The sequence below is a fragment of the Dryobates pubescens genome, chromosome 22 (assembly GCF_014839835.1).
Source record: "Dryobates pubescens isolate bDryPub1 chromosome 22, bDryPub1.pri, whole genome shotgun sequence".
NCBI lineage: Eukaryota > Metazoa > Chordata > Aves > Piciformes > Picidae > Dryobates > Dryobates pubescens.
Window position 1 is genome coordinate 19,404,622 of NC_071633.1, and position 19,534 is coordinate 19,424,155.

General features: G+C 63.5%; 3 protein-coding genes across 3 annotated transcripts; 1 reads left to right on the top strand and 2 right to left on the bottom strand.

Moving 5' to 3' along the window:
* The first annotated feature begins 497 nt into the window (after window positions 1–497).
* Window positions 498–2,984, top strand: MPEG1 (macrophage expressed 1). Its single transcript, XM_009897489.2, has one exon. It carries the CDS (start codon window positions 541–543, stop codon window positions 2,695–2,697), a length of 2,157 nt encoding a protein of 718 aa, XP_009895791.2. The 5' UTR covers window positions 498–540; the 3' UTR covers window positions 2,698–2,984.
* A 563-nt stretch (window positions 2,985–3,547) lies between these two features.
* DTX4 (deltex E3 ubiquitin ligase 4) lies at window positions 3,548–14,270 on the bottom strand. The gene is made up of 9 exons (XM_054171867.1): window positions 13,857–14,270; window positions 9,205–9,928; window positions 8,278–8,339; window positions 7,968–8,129; window positions 7,776–7,837; window positions 7,312–7,464; window positions 6,217–6,378; window positions 5,811–5,900; window positions 3,548–5,449 (listed from the first exon to the last, which is right to left on the bottom strand). Exons 1-9 carry the CDS (start codon window positions 14,065–14,067, stop codon window positions 5,216–5,218), a joined length of 1,860 nt encoding a protein of 619 aa, XP_054027842.1. The 5' UTR covers window positions 14,068–14,270; the 3' UTR covers window positions 3,548–5,215.
* Window positions 14,271–16,752: 2,482 nt separating this feature from the next.
* CNTF (ciliary neurotrophic factor) lies at window positions 16,753–18,569 on the bottom strand. Its single transcript, XM_009897487.2, has 2 exons — window positions 18,194–18,569; window positions 16,753–17,930 (listed from the first exon to the last, which is right to left on the bottom strand). The coding sequence occupies exons 1-2, from the start codon at window positions 18,305–18,307 to the stop codon at window positions 17,457–17,459; spliced, it is 588 nt and encodes a 195-aa protein (XP_009895789.2). The 5' UTR covers window positions 18,308–18,569; the 3' UTR covers window positions 16,753–17,456.
* Between the last annotated feature and the right edge of the window lie 965 nt (window positions 18,570–19,534).

The following is a 19,534-nucleotide window of genomic DNA, read 5'->3' on the forward strand; positions in this document are numbered from 1 at the left end:
CAGCTCCCTGCTTCCCCTCCTTGTCTGCCATGAGAAAAGCCTGAGTCAGCAGCAAAACTCACGAGACCAAGGTCAGATCTCAGCCCACCACGTGAGTGAGGCTGTGGGGCTGGGGACAGGTCCCTGGTATGGTGCAAAGGAGGGTGAGTCACCCAGAGCAGCAGAGAGTCATCTCAGAGGGAGTCACCCAAGCACCAGCCAAGGGACAGCCATGCAGTGAACCTCCCTGGGCAAAGCAGAGAGCTGAGGGAGAGATTTCTCCCTGCCCCATCCCTGGCAGAGCAGCTTCCAGGAGGGCAGGGAGCTTTTGCCACAGGGAAGCCATGAGCTCCAGACACCTCCAGTTTCTGTGCCCCACCTGCTTGTCTCACTCTGCTGGGTCCCCTCTCACAGTCATCAGCTCTCACTTCTGCTTTCCCTTTTGTTCACTCAGCCCCCAAAGGAGGAACTGCCCAGCAGCTGCACCCCTCAGCCACTTCATTTCCCCAGCTCCTGCCTCACCACACAGACGTTTGCCGAGGCCCCTGTGCCAGAGCAGCCATGGGCTGGGTGCTGCAGGGGGTCCTACTCGCGTGGGTGTGGATGGCTGGGGTGAGGGGGGCTGAGCCTTCCCAGGAGCTGTCCTCTGCAGGGTTCCTGGACTGCAAGAAGGCTCTGAATCTCCCAGGTCTGGAGGTTCTGCCAGGTGGGGGCTGGGATAACCTGAGGAATTTGGATATGGGCAGAGTCTTCAGCCTCAGCTACTCACTGTGCAAGACCACAGAAGATGGAGCTTATGTCATCCCGGACGAGATCTTCACTATCCCTCGCAAGCAGAGCAACCTGGACATCAACTCCGAGATCATTGAGTCCTGGAAGGATTACCGAAGCATCACCTCTGCCTCCATCAACCTGGAGCTGTCCCTCTACTCCTTCATCAACGGCAAGTTCTCCTTCGACTTCCACCAAGCCAAGACCCACCAGGTGAGAGACCAGGCGGTCACCACCCGGGCACAGGTCAGGAACTTGGTCTACACTGCCAAGATCGACCCCGGGGCAGCCCTGGACAAGGGCTTCAAGAGGCAGCTGCTGGCCATTGCCAGCCACCTGGAGAGCAACCAGACACGCATGGCCGATTTCCTGGCCGAGGTGCTGGTGCTCAACTACGGAACCCACGCCGTCACCTCCGTGGATGCCGGAGCCACGCTGGTGCAGGAGGATCAGATCAAGGCGACCTTCCTGAGGGACAACTGGGCCACGCGCAGCGCGGTCACCGCCTCGGCCGGCGTGGCCTTCCACAGCATCATCAGCCTGAAAACAGAGGAGTCCCTGAGCGCCAGCTCCGGGATCACCAAGCAGTACTTGGAGAACCGAACCCACTCCCGGGTGGAGAGCATCGGGGGGCCCCTCTTCTACCCGGGCATCACCCTCAAGACTTGGCAGGAGGGCATCAGAAACCAGCTGGTGGCTCTTGACCGCTCGGGGCTGCCCCTGTACTTCTTCATCACCCCCAGCGCCCTGCCGGAGCTGCCCACGCCCACGGTGCGGAGGCTGGCCAGGAGAGTGGAGACGGCCGCCCGCCGCTACTACGCCTTCAACACCTCCCCGGGCTGCACCGACGCCGCCTCGCCCAACTTCAACTTCCAGGCCAACACCGACGACGGCTCCTGCCGGGGCTCCGCGGCCAACTTCACCTTCGGGGGAGCCTTTCAGACGTGCGCGGGGCTGGCCGGCCCCGGCGCCGACGCCATGTGCCAGGGCTTGGCGCAGAGGAACCCCGCCACGGGGGCTTTCTCCTGCCCCTCGAACTACACCCCGGTGCTGCTGGGCGTGCAGGAGCGGGAGGAGGGCCACAGCCGCCTGGACTGCCGCAGCAAATGCTTCCTCAATTGGTTCTGCCGCCGGCGGTGCCAGGACGTCTTCCAGCTCTCCCGGGTGCGATTCAGTGCCTACTGGTGTGCCGCAAGCAGGTCGGTGGTGCCGGGGTCAGGGTACCTCTTTGGGGGGCTCTTCAGCACTCGCAGCGCCAACTACGTCACCGGTGCCCAGTCCTGCCCCTCCGGGTACTTCCCACTGAAGCTCTTTGACGAGCTCCAGGTGTGTGTGAGCCAGGATTACGAGGCAGGTGGACCCTATGCAGTCTCCTTTGGGGGCTTCTTCAGCTGCCAGGCAGGGAACCCCTTGGTGAAGCACCAGGGCACCACGGAGGACTCCTATGCCAAGAGCTGTCCCCCAGGCTTCAGTCAGCACTTGGCACTCATCAGCGACAGCTGTCTGGTGCAGCACTGCATCCCGGCTGGCATCTTCACAGCGGGCTCGCTGCCGCCTGCCCGCCTGCCGCCCTTCACTCGACCCTCCCCCAGCCTGCCAGACACTGACACTGTGCTGGTGAGCAGTGGGGACGGGGCCAGCACCTGGGTCAGGGATGGGCAGAGCCACGCCTGGCGGCTGGCCCAGCCAGAAGACGTCCAGCAGGCGGCAGAGATGCTGAGGGGCCGGGGGCTGACGGGGGGCGAGGTGGCTGGGGTCACCGCAGCAGTCCTGGCAGGGCTGGCCGCCGTCCTGGCCACTGTCTGCTACAGCCGCCGGAGGCACAAGGCGAGGGGGTACCAGAGGATGGGTGAGGAGCACAGCCCAGCAGCTGCCCACCCTGGGGACAGCACTGTGCTGAGTGTGGGAGAGGGCTACCAGCAAGAGTCCGAGGGGCCAGCAGCGTAAGCCTCTGTTCCCCACCACTTGCCAGGCAATGCCTTGTGCCTGAAACCCAGGCAGAGCCCCCTGCCCACCCTCCTTCCCACAGGGAAAGCTGCACAGTGCCACCAGACCCCTGCCCCTCACCTCCTGGAGCTGCCCACGGTGGCCCTAGGCCGACCTCTCACGAGGTGCCAGGCCTTTGCCCTCCACTGGATCCCCAAGCTCCAGCCTCGAGCACCTGGGAGGCTCCATGGCCCTTCAGACATTCCTTGCCCCCTGCTCTTGAAGGCCAGCTCCCAGGGTCAATCTGACACCAGTCCCCTCCACGGCTACCCCTCCACCAGCTCCTCCTGCACCTCCAGGGCTGCATCTCCATGGAGAAGGGGCCCCAGGGAGAGGTGCTGCAGGGCTGGTGCCCCTGGGAGTCGACCTGTGCCAGGTGTGCCCCTCGGGGCAGCCACACACACGCATGCAGGGAGCATGGAGCAGCTTTATTTCAGCCAGCAGCTAACTGTGTAGGCAAAACAGCATTAAAAAGGAAACTAAAGGTTGTGAGGAGATTGTGTCATGTTGTGAGAAGTCACCCTGGCACCCAGGGACGGGGGGTGGGGGATGCTCCCTTCCTCCCCCCAGATCAAGGGAGGGTTTTGCATAGCTCCAGCCAGGGATTTTTTTTCTGCAGTGAGGAAAACCCCAGGGCTTGGGCAGGGGGGAAGGAGAAATCACACTGCTGCACTGCCCCAGGCTGCAGAGCCACCCAAGGAGGCTTCTGTTCTCCTGGGGAAAGAGGCTTGCTCCCTTGAGGTAGAAAAGAACATCCCCTGCTAAGGGCAGCTGGAAACAGAGCAGCACAGAGGGGCAGCCAGGGGGATGAGAGGGCCTGGCCTCCCCCCCCCGGTGCCACCTCACTCACCTGGGCACACAGACGACGGACAGAAGACAACAGAGAGGCCAGGCCGTGCAGTGTCCCCTGCCATCTGCTTTATTGATGCCCTCTCCCCTCTGCAGAGTGCCTGGCTGGGGCTGGCACACATTTCCCAGGCCAGGGAGAAGAAACAACATCAAGGACAACAGAACGATGCACAGCAGGGTGCCCCCCCCATCCCACACTGCCATCCCCTGGGACACAGGGCAAGGTGACCCCCCCAGGAGAACCAGGAGGTGAACACAACAGAACAGGCTAGGAGACCCCAGGCTGCCCTGGGAGCAATGGTGCAGGGCTGGGGGCAGCCTGGGCAGTGCCCTCCACTTGCTCTCCAAGCCCGGGGGTCTTGTGAGCACAACCAGCCCCTGCCAACGAGAAGAGTGCCCTGCAGGGCAGTCAACAAAGCCATGCAGACCTCCATCACAGGTGACTCTGAGAGGTCCTAGGAAGTCCCCAGGGGCTAGCAGGGGCTCCAAGATGTCATGCAACACCCACCCCCTGTTACCCATGCTCCCCTCCCCACATCAACCACCCTGGCCCCAGCCCAAAACCACTGTGCCAACCCAATTCCAGCCAGCTGCCCACCACCACCCCTCAGGTAGTGCTAAGACCCAGTGGGAAGGGGACCCACACTTGCACCTGGCCCCATGGGGACCCACTGGCAACAGCCCCACTGTGGGGCACTGACCCCTTTTCAGGGTGAGGAGTCCCTGCAGTAGGGGAGTGGTGCTCCCCCTGCTCCCCACCAAGTGCCACAGGGCTCAGCCTCCAGCCTGGCCACAGCACTAAGCTCTCCCAGCCCCCAGCTCACCTCCCCAGCCCCCAGCACCTATACACACAGATACACAACACAGCCCCAAAAGGTGAGGTATAGATAGAGTCACACAGGGACACCCCCATGAGAAGTTCAAGGAACCAACACAGGAGGGTGGCAAACAAGCCAGGAGACCTCTGCCCCTGCCCCTGCTCCCTGCCACCCAGCAGCCCCTCCCCAGGACAGCCTGGGGGTGCAGCCCAGGCAAGGGGACCCTGCAGGGCACAGTTCAGACACAGCCAAGAGGAGATGGGGGCACAGGGCTGGGGGACCCAGCTGAGGCAGACCTGGGCCCCCCAGCCTCCACAGACACAGGAGACCCATGAGGAGGGACCAGACAGGACAAAGGAACAAGGAGACAGTGGAGGGAGAAGGCAGAGCAAGGGGGACTCCTGCGGATCCCACTCCCACCCGAGGCCAGGTCCCACGCCCAGGTGGGTGTCAGGGGCATGAAGCCAGCCTGGGATCATCCCATGCATGAGGAAGGAGGGCACCCTGGCACCCCTCAAGCCCTCACCATGGTGGCAGAGGGGACAGGACGCTAGGCAGAGGGTACAGCCAGGCCAGCACAGAACACTGTGGCTCCCTCCCTGCCAGAGTGAAGGGGACAACCTAGCAGACCTGCTCCCACATTCCTGGCCAGCCTGGAGATGCTCCCACTGGGCAGTGCCACCAGGACTGGGGGGCTCTAGGTGCCCCCTACAAAGCCTCCAGGTGAGTTTCTCCAGCAGCTTTATCCTCGGGAGGTGGGGAGGGCGGAAGAGGGGCACAGGCACCCCTTCCCTTGCCTCCCTGCCGCCATCTCAGTCCTTCTCCTGCGCCAGGCTCTCCTCTGTGATGCCCTGGGCTGCAAGCTCAGCGAGGACATTGTCCAGATAGTTGATGTCAGGGTAGCCATGGCCGGTGAGGTTGGATCCAAACTCTGTCTTGTGGTGGATCTCGTTCCAGATCACCGTGTCCGACTCGCCTGTGGTGCTGGAGGTCCCAATGGCAAAGATCAAGCGTCGGTCCCAGGCCACCAGCAGCAGCTTCAGTACCTGTGGAAGGCAGAGGTGAGGCAGGCAGCAAGGGGAAGCACTCACTCCTGATCATCCTGGCGCAAGCCAGCAACATGCACAACCCACAGCAAAGCCCTCCAGGCAGCTCCAGATCCCAGCTGTTGGGTCCTGCTCCAACCGCATCAGCAGGACCAGGCTGCAGAGCTCCCCCGGCACGTGGGAACGCCACCGGGCTCCTCCTGCGCAGCACACCAGAGGGGCCACCAGGAAAGCCTCCACCCAGCTCTGCATGCATAAGCCCAGCCTGCTTGTTGCAGCGCTCCAAAGAGCTGCTGACTCCCTCTCCCCCTCAACACCCCCCTGAGCATGCCCTGGCCAGCTGAGCCAGCCAGCCCCTCACCTTTCTGCCCTTCTCGCTGTCTGGCAGGTAGCAGTGCCGGGGAAAGCCGCGGGCGGTGAAGCTCTTCCCAGGGTTTGGATGCTCTGGTCCCTGCAGTGTGTGGAGTGGGACAAAACCCTTTTGGAACTCAGCAGGATGCTCTGGGCACAGTGTAACCCCCCCACCCCCAGTGGGTGGCCCTAAACACCAGCAAGCAGGCAGGGCCAACGCTTTCCTGCAGCTGTACCCCAGACTCTGCACATCCGTACGGGTGTGCGGCTCCAGAGACATCACCCAGCCCAGAACCCCCAAGCCCAGGCATGAGCTGCAGCATGACCCAGAGGATGCAGCAGCAGTGACAAGGGCCACCAGCCCCCACAGGGGACAACCACCCCTGCACCCTCCTGAGCACAGGGCCAGGCCACACCTGCACCCCCGGGGGGATGTTGTAGATGATGCGAATGGTTTTGCACTCGGAGTGGCCAGGCAGGGCATGAGGGATGATGTGGTACTCCATCTTCCCCGGGGGCTGCGTCCCTGTCTTCACCCCATAGATGGTTTTACAGGTGGGACACTGCAGGCTTCCATCCTGTGAGCAGGGAAAGAAGGGAGCATAATGAAGCCAGAATCCTGCAGGCCTGGGCACTAACACTGTGCTCGTGGAGGCAGTCGCCTCGAAACCACTCGGGGAGCAGGGGGTAGGGCTGGGAGAACCTGCTACAGTCACCCAACTGTGACCAACAATCCAAGGCCTGCACTGCTCCTCCTGTTTTATAGTCTATGATCACAGAATGCCAGGGGCTGGGAGCGACCTGCAGAGCTCATCCAGCCCAACCCCCCTGCCAGAGCAGGAGCACCTAGAGCAGACCACACAGGAACACATCCAGGTGGGGCTCGAGTACCTCCAGCAAGGAACCTCCACACCCCCCTGGGCAGCCTGTTCCAGGACTCTGTCACCCCCACAGGGACAAACACTTTTCCTGAGGTTTCCATGGAACTGCCTGTGCCTCACCTTCCACCACTGCCCCTTGTGCTGTCCCTGGGCCCACATGATGCTGTAGCCCCAGGATTCCACAGTCCTTCCTGCTTTCCCTACCTCTGTTCTAGGGTTTGGTGAAATGCACTTTCCTGCCAAAGCCCAGCACAAAGGCTGTTTGCAGGAGGCTCAGGCAAGTCCACCCACAGCTGGAAAAGCACTGCCCAGCACCAGATGTGAGGCTCTGCTCAAACATGCAGGGATCAAAGTTCACTGCCACTGAACCCAGGAAGGAATGCGAGGAAGTAAAGCCGGGCACAGCAGGAGGGGGAACACACACCCCCGCAGCCCTGGCTTCTGGTTTCCTGGTCCCAAGTGCTTGCTGCTGGTAAAAAGTAAAACTCCCTTGTCAGAATGGGGAAGTCAGAGTGCCCTGAGTCCCCTGGGGCAGCAGGACTCAAGCACGGTCCCACTAAGGGCAGGTAGAGCCCAGCACAGGCCACTGAGCCGGGGGCTGAGGCATCCCCTGGGGCTGCAGCCTTGCACCTTGTTGCCGTTGTTGTACATGGCCACCAAGCAGTGGAGGTGGAAGATGTGTCCACACTTCACCAGCTTCCCCACCAGGTCAGGCTTGACGGTGGGCTGGGGTCCCTTGTAGCCAGAGGGTGCAGAGAGGCGCTCCATGCAGATGGTGCAGTCCTGCACAGAAGAGGAGGAGAGGGTTCAGCTGTATGGATGCAGTCAGAGCCTTGCCAAGGACGCAGGGCTGATGAGCTGCCCTGCTCCTGCCCAGGAGCCAGCACCTACCCCTGGCACAGTGCCACCACCCTGGGCCACTACAGGGGCCAGCCAACGGCACGGCCCTCTTTCAAGGGGGGCAGGCACAGGGCAGAGACATGAAGGGCTGCAGGAGCCCCCTGCACAGCACCAGGGCATCACCCACGTCCCCAGTCACTCCTCCCAGGGCAAAGCACCCAGGGACCCCTCTGCACGACCCCCACCGGCCTCACCTCATCCAGGGGGTGCCGCACCTTCTGCAGGTATTTCTTCAGCACCTCCTCCGGGGTTTTACCTGCGGGGAGCCAAGAGTCAGAGGGGCTGGAGGGCAGCACAGGGGAAAGCCGCTGGCGGCAGGAGGGGACAGAGGACCAGGTGGGGATGGTGGCACGGGAGCTGGGGTCAGCTGGCAAGGTGCCCCTCACCCTTCTTGGCCTGCTTCTTTGTGGTCTTGCGGCAGGTGTGGGAGATGCCAGGGATGGACTGGATCTCGCTCTTGCTGACGGGCGGGGGGTGCAGCACCAGCTTGGGGGGCCGGGTCAGGCACACGGGCAGCCCGGCCGCGCTCATCAGGATCCCGGTGATCCCTGCCAGAAGGGGTGTGAAGCCTCACCGAGCGTCCAGCACCGCTCCAGGCAACAGAGGTGCCCCCCACAAACCACCCCCCGGGGCTGACCTGCCCCCTGGGAAGCACAGCGCAGAGCAGCGGGCGCCCTGCCGCAGCCTCCTCCTCACCTGCCAGCGCTGGGTTGACCGGGCTGGAGCCAGTGAGGTTCTTCACGGGGACGGTGGGGACCCTGTGAGGAGCCAGCAGAGACTATGTCAGGGCCATCCGCAGGCACCCAGCTCCCCACAGCCCCCAGGGGCCAGCGAGGGCCAGACAATAGTTGCCTGAGCGACTGCACGAGCCCTGGCTGGAAAGGGAGAATGCAGCGAGAGGGCGACGGAGCCCCCCCGCTCCACCGCCGCCTTTTCTCCGGCTCTTCACAAACTCCGCCTGCATCTCCATTCACAGCCCCTTTTTGTCACCGCTCCCCGGGACGGGCGGCTGAGCGCTTTTCCCCCCTTTTCTCCTACGGCCACGCCGCTGCCGCAGCTCTTTCCCCCTCCTCCCCTTGGGGCTCTCTTCCATGGGAAAGTTTTCCTGCGGGTCAGGAGCGGAGGGAAGGGGGAGGACGGAGAGGGAGAGGAAAGGGGCCAAGCTGCGACAGAAGGCTGACGGCAGAGCCAGACAAAGGGGAGAAACAGACTCGTTAAGTGCCCACCCCCTTGGAAGAAAAAAAGTATCTTCAGAGTGCGGAGGTCTGGAGGGACCCCTTCTCATGGGGCTTGAATGGCTTTTCTTTGGGCCTTTCGCAGTCCCCCACCCATCCCCTGCCACCAAGAGAAAGGGCAGCCCGAGCCTCCTCATTGAGATGCAGGAGCCACACCATCCCTGCTCCAGTCCCCAGGCACCCGTGAGGAAGGGGCCCAGCAGAGCCCTCCGTCTGCAGAGGGACTGCCAAAGCCATCTCCCACCGGGCTCAGGGGTGACAGCACCTCTGCAGTGGGCAGCTCCATGGCACTGTGGCCTCCCCGCGCCCTGGCAAAGGGGCAAAGCAAAACCACACTGCCCCTGTTCTCCCCACAGCTACCCTCTGGCTCACACGTGGCAGGACTCACCCAGAAGCAATCAGCACCCGGGACTGGGCGATGGCCAGGCGCTGGAGGTGGCTGCGGTTCAGGGTGCTCAGGGCAGGACGGGAGGCCTTGGCACTGCCCGCACCAGGGGGGCTGGCGGCGGAGCTGGCCAAGCTCAGGGCGGGAGTGCTGGCCGCCTGCCGCCGGCCTCCTTGGGCTGCCAGCGGCTTCAGCGTGCCACGCACCGTGGCTGTGCCGTCGGGCGCCTTGGGCCCCGAGGCCGGAGCCGGAGCTTTAGGAGCGGTGGGCGGCGCAGGGGGCGCTTTACGGGGCTGGAGGGTGGCGGCGCCAGGGCCGGCGGCCGACACGGTGGCCTTGACGCTCATGACCAGGAGACACTGGGGGCAGGCGCAGGCGGGCACCGGGGGCGCCGCCGCCGCCCCGGGGCTGGCCGGCCAGGACTGCGACTTGGGCAGGGTGCCCGAGACCAGGGGGTAGACCATGTCGAGGCGGCGGCGGATGCGGCGCTGGCGCTGGGTCTGGCGGTTGATCTGGCCCATGGTGGCGAAGTCGATGACGTAGCAGAAGCCGATGGCGCTCAGGTCCACCCAGGGGTGCTGCTTCTCGTAGGCGCGCTGGATGGTGATGCCCACGTCCATGTCGTAGGGCGTCCAGGAGCCGCTGTCGTTCTCCCACTCCCACACCACTCCCTTGCCCGGCGCCGACGAGGGGTCATAGTAGCTGCGCCGGACCGGGCGGATGGTGCCTGAGGGAGGGTGAGAGGTGACATCAGACCCTGGTGCTGGCATCCACCAGGGAGTGAGGCCACCCCCAGCCTGCCCCATTAGTGCCATTCAGCACGGGGACAGGAGAGCTTTTCAGCTCAGCTGTGCTTTGGCTGCCCCAGGCTGCGGCTGCTGGCGCAGCGAAGAGGCCAGAGAGCCCCTGGGCCTTATGTGCCTGGCACTGGGGGGCACCCCCAGCACAAGGGAAGGGCAGATTTCACCCCCATCAATCAGTGGCGGCGGTTTGCCCTCCCAGCCCCAGTGTGCAGTCACTCAGCACTGATGGTGAAACACAGAGCCACAAACTTAGCGACTCCCAGGTGCGCCCAGGGCCCTCCCACAGGAGCCTGGCAAAGCCAGACAGGTAAACACCGGGAGTCCTGCAGCGCCTGCCACAGCCCTGTCTCCCTCTCAGCTCCAAACCAGGATGAGGAAATGCAAGATTGACAGGGCAGCTGCAAGCCCCACGGTGGTGACGTGCAGGCACCCACATGTGCAGAGGTGGAAGCCTTGTGCCAGCCTAGAACTGCCACACAGCCCCACTGCCTGTGGCTGCCAAGCTGGCCCAGGATGAAAAATCAGCCCACAGCACAAGGCAAATCCATGCAAGGCTAAGCAAAGGACCTGAAGTGGGGCCCCACGTCCAGCCCCTGCTCCCTGTCAGGGAGCATTAAGAGTAGGATGGGAGCACAAAGCATGAAGGCTTTGTAGTTTGCATCCTTATTTTCGCCAGGCAGTTCCTTTCCCACCACTCACAGTCGACTGGGACACGCTGGAAACGCAGACACAAAGTTAGGAAGCTCCTACAATGAGGCAAAAGCTTTCCCCTTCAGGACATTTCACAGCACAGCAGGGCAGGCTAAGTACGGCCGGGCTCAGCCCGGGGGTCCCGTCCTAAACGTGCACCGAGAGTTGCTTGGTTAAGAGGGGAGAGGAACTGACCAGCACCACCGACCCCAGGCTCTGCCACCACAGCCCATGCCAGCAGCAGGAACAGCAAAAGCCCAAGGGAAGAAATGAGAAGTCTGCTCCTTGGGCTTTTCACCATGTCCAGGGTAAAGCCTGCAAGCAGGGCAGCTCCTTTTCACTCCCCTCTCTCTGCTGGGAACAGCCACCACCGCCAGCCCCCAGGCAGGCCCACTCCCCAGGCAGGCCCACTCCCCAGGCGGGCCCACTCCCCAGGCAGGACCACTCCCCAGGCAGGACCACTCCCCAGGAAGAAGTGGGCAAAAAGGAAAAGCTGTTTAATAGTGCTGCACATCCAGCACCCTGCCAGGGATCTTGGGGTGCAGCCGTGCATCCAGCACCCTGCCAGGGATCTTGGGGTGCAGCTGCGCATCCAGCACCCTGCCAGGGATCTTGGGGTGCAGCTGCACATCCAGCACCCTGCCAGGGATCTTGGGGTGCAGCTGCACATCCAGCACCCTGCCAGGGATCTTGGGGTGCAGCTGCACATCCAGCACCCTGCCAGGGATCTTGGGGTGCAGCTGCACATCCAGCACCCTGCCAGGGATCTTGGGGTGCAGCTGTGCATCCAGCACCCTGCCAGGGATCTTGGGGTGCAGCTGCACATCCAGCACCCTGCCAGGGATCTTGGGGTGCAGCTGCACATCCAGCACCTGCCAGGGATCTTGGGGTGCAGCTGTGCATCCAGCACCCTGCCAGGGATCTTGGGGTGCAGCTGCACATCCAGCACCCTGCCAGGGATCTTGGGGTGCAGCTGCACATCCAGCACCTGCCAGGGATCTTGGGGTGCAGCTGTGCATCCAGCACGCTGCCAGGCATCAGGGGTGCAGCTGCACATCCAGCACCCTGCCAGGGATCTTGGGGTGCAGCTGTGCATCCAGCACCCTGCCAGGGATCTTGGGGTGCAGCTGCACATCCAGCACCCTGCCAGGGATCTTGGGGTGCAGCTGCACCCCAGGCCCAGCCGGCCCTTCGCAGGGGCACCGAGGGGAGCGAAGCTGCTGGCAGCGGCGGCAGGGAGCGGGGCCGCCGGGGCGCGGGGCGGGGAGGGCAGCGGCGGCATGCGGCATCTGGCAGCCCCCGAGCAGCGGTGTGGGAATGCCGGGCGTCCCCCAGCCCGGCACAGCCAGCCGGCCTCCCATTCAGCAGGGGAAGAAAAGGGACAATAGCTATTCAGGGCTTGCCAGGGTCGCGACCCTCCCAAATCAGAGCTTTTAATGACCCAAAATACCAACATCCCCAGCAACCCAGGGACAGACAGAACAATTCCCCTTTCAGGCCTCCTCCCTTGGTGACAATAGCCCTCAGAGGCTGGCCCCCAGCCTCGCGGCAGAGGTCCCTTGGCCCCCACACCCCTCTGCAGGAGAGGGTCACTGCCAGCCCCTAGGGCTGCTGGGGGAAGGACAAAGAAGGGTGTCCAGCGTCTCGCTACATCAAACACCTTCGTGAGGGTGTCAGCAGAGGCACAAGTCCCCGGTGCCAACCTCTTCCCCATCGGTGCCCATGTCCCACATCCCAGATACCCCCAGGGCCGTATGTGTCTCACCACAGTGACAGTCCTCCACATCCTCACTGCCCTGGTCCCTCATATGCCTGCTTGTTGCCTCCCCACCCACAAATGCCCCCCTTTACCTGTCCAAGCCACCACCCTCGGGACTCCCCCACCTGCCAGTGCCTTCCCTAAGCATTCCTCCGCTTGCCTGTGCCTCCAACCCCGGTCACCCTCATGGGCTGCCATGACTCAGAGCAAGATTTGGCCCCCAGGTACCAAATGGCACCAGGCCTTTGGGGTTGATGATGGCTCAAAGAGCCCTGGGAAGGGTTTGCAGGGGACAGGTGCTGCACACAAAGGGAATCCCGGCTAGAACAGAACATAGTGTGCAGTAGGGCACAAGGAGGCTGGGCAGCGTGACCCCCCAGAGGAGCCAGGAACACGTGGGCAGTGCTGGGCAGCATGGGACACAGCAGGCACCTAGGGACCAGGCAAGCCCAGACTGCAAGGGCTTAGCCAGCACGGGACTGGGCAGCGAGAAGCAGAGCTGTGAGACTGCAGCACAGGCAGAGCAGGATGACATGAGGCAAAGCCAGGCACAACCTGGGACCAGACAATGCAACCTGCGACCAGGGAGCACAATGCAGAGCAGTGCCCAGCAGCACAGCACGGCTCAGTACAGCCAGCCACACACCAGCAGAGCAGGCGATGGGATGTAACGCAGGGCAAAGCAGCACAATGCAATATGGGACCGTGAAAAGCAACGCAGCACAAGCCAGCTCCAGATCAGGCAGTGCAATGCAGCATGGGACCCAGCAGCACAGCATTGTGCAACACCGTGCAATGCAATTCCAGGTCAGGCAGCGCTGTGCAATACCAGACCCGGCTGCAAAGCACTGCACGATGCAACTCTCCGCCAACCACTGAAATGCAATAAGGGACCTGGATGCACAGGAGAGCCAGATCAGTCGTGTCAGGCAGGAAAGCACCTGACCGGGCAAGGCAGCACCGGGGCCTGGCACCGTGACCCCGTGCAGCAAGGGACCGGGACTGGGCAGCTCCGGACGGGACCCGGGCACTGAGCGGTGCTGCGAACTGCAGCGCTGGGAGCACGAAGCGGGGCGAGAGCAGGAGGGGCTGGGCAGCACCGGGAGGCACGACAAGGCGCAAAGCAGCTCCAGGGCAGGCAGCACCGTGCAGCGCCAGGCCGGGGAGCCGCAGGCAGCGGGGACCGGGCAGCGCTTCGCGGCGCCGAGCACCGCAAGGCCAACCCGCGGAGCCCGGGCAAGGTGCAAACCAGAGCGGGTCCCGGCAGCGCAGGGCAGCGCAGGGCAACGCGATCGCAGGCCGGGAAAACCCGGCGCAGGGCCCAGCAGGGCCGGGCTGGACAGGGCAACGCACACCGGGACGGGGAGCGGCAGCCCGGCGGCCGTCCCCCGGGGCGGACTCACCGGTGTCCTGGCGGAACTGGTGCATGGACTGCAGGTCGATGATGTACGGCGCCAGGCGGCTGTCGGCCTGGCCCAGCACCACGCTGCCCCCCGCCCGCGGTCCGGCTCTGGCCACCGCCTCGATGTGGTGGCTGACAGCAGGGCTGTAGGGCCGCCAGCGCCCGTGCTCGTTCAGCCATTCCCACACCACCACGGCCGAGGCCAGCAACATGGCTCCGCCGCCCCGGCCCGCCGCTGCCCCCGGCTCCGGCTTGCCGCTGCAGCCCGCCCCGCCGGCACTCGCATGCTCGGCGCCGCGCCGGGCTCTGCCTGCCCCCGCCCCGGGGCCGGCCGCCGAGCGGCGCGGAGCGAGGCCGCCCCTCAGCGCCGGGCGGACCGCAGCGCCGGGCGGCCCCGCCCCTGACGTCACCGCGCCCGGCCGCGGCCCGGCGGCACCGAGCATCCCGCCGCGGGGCCGGGAGGGGCGGGCGGCGCGGCGGGGACCGGCGGCTGCGGCCAGGGGCGGGGCGAGGCGCGGCCCTGGGCGTCCCACGGACCCCGTGCCGGAGCCCGGGGCACGCCGTACCCCCTGAGCCCCAACCCTGCAGCCCGCGGGCCCCACCGGTGCCCCCCACACCCTCACCCCTGAGATCCCGGGGTCCCTGTGGCTCACCCTACACCCATGGGACCTCTTCCGGTGCCCCCTGCAGCCCAAGGACTCTACTGGTGCCCCCCACCCCTAAGACCCCAAAGTCCCTGTTGTCCCACAACCTTAGGTAAGATTGCAGCCTCAGTGCTGTAAGAGGAACCTTGCCTGCTGGCCCCAAGCCTGCCAGCAACAGGACCCAAGGTGGGGAGGGTGTTGCATGCCCAAGCCAAGGCAGGACCCCAAAGACAGAGTCTACTTTACATGGTGGGGCAGAGAAACACGACCTGAGACATCTCCTTCCTTGCACTGCAGCACCTGTGGGGAGCAGGCTGGTGAGCTACCCCCAGCCATGGTCCACAATACATTAGCCATGGGGGTAGGACTGTCCTCCATCAGGCTCTTCCTTTCTGCCTCCAAACTCAGCGGCTTCAGTCACCTCCAGACACCCAGCTCAACTTACCTTCAGCCTGGGATAATGCAAGTCCAAAGGGCCTCCTGTCAGCAAGGCAGCTTCACTGTCAGGTGCCCCTGCTCTGACCAAATCAGTGACCAGGGATTCCCTCCACAGTTGCAGCTGAAGCAGAGCACTGAAACCCAGCAGGCTCGGGGGGCACCAGCTCTCTGCTGCATGGAAGGGGCTTGCCAGGGAGGAAAGCTTGAGCCTTGGAGTGCCAGCCAGAGTAGAGTTTGCTTTTGCACGTGTTCCTGGTCACAGTGGCCATTCCAAAGCATTTCTGGGTGCTTTGCAAACACTTTTTTAGCTGCTGGAGAAGAAGCAGCAAGGAAGGAATAAGGAAGGCTACAAAAGTGGCTAATTGCACTGCAGGGCACAGCCTAGGGAAGCTGCAGCACCATCCTGATCCACCTTCAATACCCTGCTTTGACTCACGGGGTGTGATTGTAGCAGGCAGAGCTCAGCTCTCAGCAGCACCTGACCTGGAAGGATTGAGTTGCATGGATCTGTGCCAGGGCTGGGGCCGGCTCCTTGGAAGTGGCCTCATACCCAGGCTACTGCAAGGGGGAAAACGTGGTCTGTTCCTGTGTGCTGGGGTGGCAAGGTTCAGGGACAGCCATGCAGCAGTTGAGAGGGACACACCTGCCTCTGGGCTGGCAAGGATGCCAGCACTTGCCCACTGCTGAGCAGGGAGGTGCAAAGGGAGAAAAGTTAAGATGGCTTCAAGTGCACAAAGCAGGCAGGGCTGGGAAGCAGAAATACTTGTGGGGGAAAGGGACTGACTCTGACTAATCCTGAGAAACAGAAAGGCCTGAAGTTGTTAATCCCAAGTGCGGGAAAGCAGAAACATTACCAATAATCCCTCCTGAGCTGCAAAGCTGCGGTCAGGCACGAAGGTGCTCGTTCTTCCCCTTGGGTGTCACCCACACACCACCAGGCACCACTAAACCACCCGTGGCCAGACTCCACAGGGCCCTCCTTGCCTTGATGTGGACGATGGAGAGGGCAGGATGGGTGGCAGGGGCTCTGCGCCTCAGCGTCGCCCTTTGTCCTCCCGCAGCGCCTGGGGCCCCTGTGCCCATGCAGGCAGCAGTGCTGCTGGGGTGGGCGCTGTGCCCAGTGTCGCCACCACCCACCACAACAAAGGCTCTTTGTATGGGGCCAGCCAGGCACGTCCCCAGCCTGCTCCCCACCTCGTGCCCCTGGCGTCCCTCTACATTGCCTTCCCTCTCACAGGCCAGAGAGGAAGGCAGGGCCACACCAGGATGATGCACAGCCCCAGTCACCCTCTCCACCACCTCCTCTTCCTTCATCCCCAGCTCCCTCATCTTCCTTATGGCCTCCCAGCAGGCATCATCAGCCCCAAACCTCCCACCCCACCAGGACCAAACCTTCCCTGGGGTAAGAGCAGTGTGGCTCAGGCTCTCTGGTGAAGTTGAGCCCCATTGTCCCACCTCTCCCAAGAAGTCACGTCACCCCATTAGCTCTCCCAGCCCTTTTATTCACTCTGCAGCCGGCAGCCATCACATCCATTCAGCAAGAAAACCACAGCCTGGGCAGCTGCAAAATGTCACAGCATTCCCCCTCACAGGGTAAGCATAGATATGGTTTGGGCTACTTAATCCTCTGTGCCATTTCCAGTCCCAAAATAACCCCTGGAGGCACAAGCCTCCTTGCAGAGAGTCTTCTGAATCACAGCCTTCCATTAAAAGCTCTTCTCCATTACTTTGAGTGCTTAAGAAACCCCTTCCATATTGTACTCCCACACCCCCTCTCCCCCCCAGAAAAAAGCCCCCAAGCAGTTAGAGCAGAAATTCAACGTGCAGAAAATGTGAGCCAGGAAGGAGAAAGGAGTCCCTGTGAACATGGCCAAGTCTTGCATCTCACACCTGGGGGGCAGGTCCCCAGCTTTCTTCCACTAGGCAAAATTCTTCTGTCCTTTTGCTCCTGCCTTGCCTCTGCAAGAGCCCCAAGGCAGCTTCTCTCTGCCAGAGGCAGCATCTGGCCACAGCAGCCCAGGCAGCAACTGGATTTCAAAGGAAGCCCACTGAGGACCGCAGCCTCTTCGCCCTGGGGTAAAGACCAAAGCTGCTTCCCAGGGGATAATTCTGACCCTGCAGCAGGCAGAGTCAGAGCCACCCCTGAGGCTCACCCCACCTGGGTACCCCAGCTTGCTCCAGGGCAGAATGCATCATAGGATGTTAGGGGTTGGAAGGGACCTTTGAAGATCAAGTCCAACCCCCCCTGCCAGAGCAGGACCATAGAATCTAGCACAGGACACACAGAAACACATCCAGATGGGGCTTGAAAGTCTCCAGAGACTGAGGCCCATGCCTCAGTTTCCCCCCAGGGAGTGGTACCAAAAGCATGAGGGAGGCCCAGGGGTTAGAGACTTGGTCCCTCCCACCTGCACCCCATCCTGAACAGCTCTGTGCTGTCAGCAGCCCTCTGCAAAGGCTGCAAGGAGCCCCCTGCTATGCCCCAGCAGGACCCAAGCCCTCCCAACACATACCCAGCTTCAAGGGCTCTCATCGGGGCTGGGCACCGAGCTGCTGCCCGGGCTGGGCTTGGCAAGCTGCCGCAGGTCCCGCGCGGACCTGACCGCCCACTGTGCCAGCTCCCGCAGCACCCCCAGGCCCCGCAGCTTCCTCTCGAACAGCCCCAGCTGGGAGGGGGGCGCCGGCACAGCCACCTCCTCGCTGGGGGTCCCACGGCTCTCCAGCTGCAGCAGCTCCTCGAGGTGGTAGGTGAAGGCTGAGACCTGGAGCAGGACGGCCGCCAGCGCCCGGCCCAGGGCAGTGTCAGCCTCACCCAGCTGCTCCTGCTGCTCCTCCAGCATCTGTGCCAGCAGTGCCCGGAAGGCTCTGTACGCTGCCAGGTTCTCCAGCAGCCGCTGGGTCCCCGTCTGCTCATCCCAGCGCTCCACCGCCGCCGCCGGCACGCCCTCCACCGCCGCCACGCTGGCCGAGGCGTCCAGGCCCTGCCACTCCACCTGCAGGGCACACAGCAGCTGGGTATCAGTGGTGAAAGACAGGAGGCCTCTCCAGGGATCAGCTCCAACACCGGCCAGGAGGCACTCGGGGCGGCGCCAGGCAAGGTGCCTAAGGCTTGCCCAGGCGGCAAGGCCTCAGTACCACCAGGAATTAATTCCCCACTTCCCCTGGGGGCCAGCCCCCTCATGCCCCAGCACAGCCACAGCCCCCCCAGCAGTGCCCCCCACCCCGCCAGCGGGCAGAGGGGGCACAGCCAACTCACGTAAGTGTCCAGGAGGTCCATGACATCCGAGCGCATCTTCCCGGCCAGGCGGATGCCTCTGCTGCAGAGGTCGCGGCGCCGGAGGCCGGCGGAGGGGCTGTCTGCCGCCGCCATGGCCTGGGCAGCCGTCACGGGCACCAGGCTCAGGGCACGGTGCCTGCCCAGCCCAGAGAGGACAATCCCTTGCTGAGCTGGTGCATTCCAGCCGAGAGCTCCGCTCACGCGTACGCCGGCCTGGCACTACCCTCCTTCTGCGCCCGGGGGCTGGCACGGCGCTGCCAGTTCTGGCCTCTGGGATCAACAGCAACAGATTATTGCCCTAATTCCCGCATCGCTCCCCCGAGAGCTCGCCCATGATGGCCCTGCCCGGCGGCAGCAGGCTCCCAGCCCCAGCTCCCAGCCCCTCGTCCCTCCCAAGCACACAGTGAGATTAGCAGCAGGCTAATCCCCCGGCTCACGCCACGGCGCGGGGAACCGCTGCCGGGAAGCGGCCAGCAGAGCCCAGACGTTGCTCAACGCCTCGGCCTGGGCCGCGGTGGGGCAGAGCACTGCGACCGACGAAGGACGGAGGGGAGTCCCTGGGCTGGAGACCCAGCACCGGCTGCAGCCCGGGCTGCAAACCAAACCACAACAGAGGGCTGCAGGGGCCTGTCCTGGCCCTCTCCAGTCCTCTTATTTCCCCGTGGCTGCAGGGCGCTGGGTACCTCTGGGTGCCCTTTCACAGAGGGGCCCTGCAGCAGAGGAGGAGGTCCCAGGCATTAGCCCAGGGCAATGCTGGCCACCCACTAGAGCAAACTGCATGCACCAAGACAAAAAGAGCCCTTTAGGTTGGTTCGGGTTGTTTTCCTCAGTATGTTTATTTTGGTTATGTATTACCCAGATTAAGAGAAAGAACAGAAGAAAAACCAGGGGTTGAAAAGCAGTTTCCCTTTAGTATCACAGTACGCTGAGCCTTGCCCCAGCCTGGCTGGGGGGCTGCCCCGGCCCCACCAAGTCCGAGCTCCCAGGGCCGGTGGCCAACCCAACAGCATCGTTGCCACCTGGTGGCTACTGCAGAAAGTGCTGCTGAGCTCCGGAAGCCCCCAGCCGGCGCTGGCACAGCCCCCGGCCCCAACCCTGTGCCCTGGGGGCTCCCGGACCGAGGCCCCTGCCCGCACGCCGCTGCTCGAACTGGGTACAGCGCCTGCAAGCTCCCCAGGGCACCGAGAGCAGGCACAGGGCTCTGCACTCCCTCCATTCCCTCCCCGGGGAGGAGAAGAAAAATAAATACAGGGGGGGGAAAAATACAAAAAAGTTTATTGCAAACTACTACAATAATTTATTGAAGCAAACTGCATGCGA

What these genes read in the sequence shown, in the direction of transcription:
- MPEG1 (XM_009897489.2), top strand. Translation starts at nt 541, where the DNA reads ATGGGCTGGGTGCTGCAGGGGGTCCTACTCGCGTGGGTGTGGATGGCT.
- DTX4 (XM_054171867.1), bottom strand. Translation starts at nt 14,067, where the DNA reads ATGTTGCTGGCCTCGGCCGTGGTGGTGTGGGAATGGCTGAACGAGCAC. An exon ending in CGGGTGCTGATTGCTTCTGG is followed by an intron (nt 8,340 to 9,204) that starts GTGAGTCCTGCC and finishes GGCTCCTCACAG; the next exon opens with GGTCCCCACCGTCCCCGTGA. An exon ending in TGCGGCACCCCCTGGATGAG is followed by an intron (nt 7,465 to 7,775) that starts GTGAGGCCGGTG and finishes TCTTCTGTGCAG; the next exon opens with GACTGCACCATCTGCATGGA.
- CNTF (XM_009897487.2), bottom strand. Translation starts at nt 18,307, where the DNA reads ATGGCGGCGGCAGACAGCCCCTCCGCCGGCCTCCGGCGCCGCGACCTC. An exon ending in TGGACCTCCTGGACACTTAC is followed by an intron (nt 17,931 to 18,193) that starts GTGAGTTGGCTG and finishes TGTGCCCTGCAG; the next exon opens with GTGGAGTGGCAGGGCCTGGA.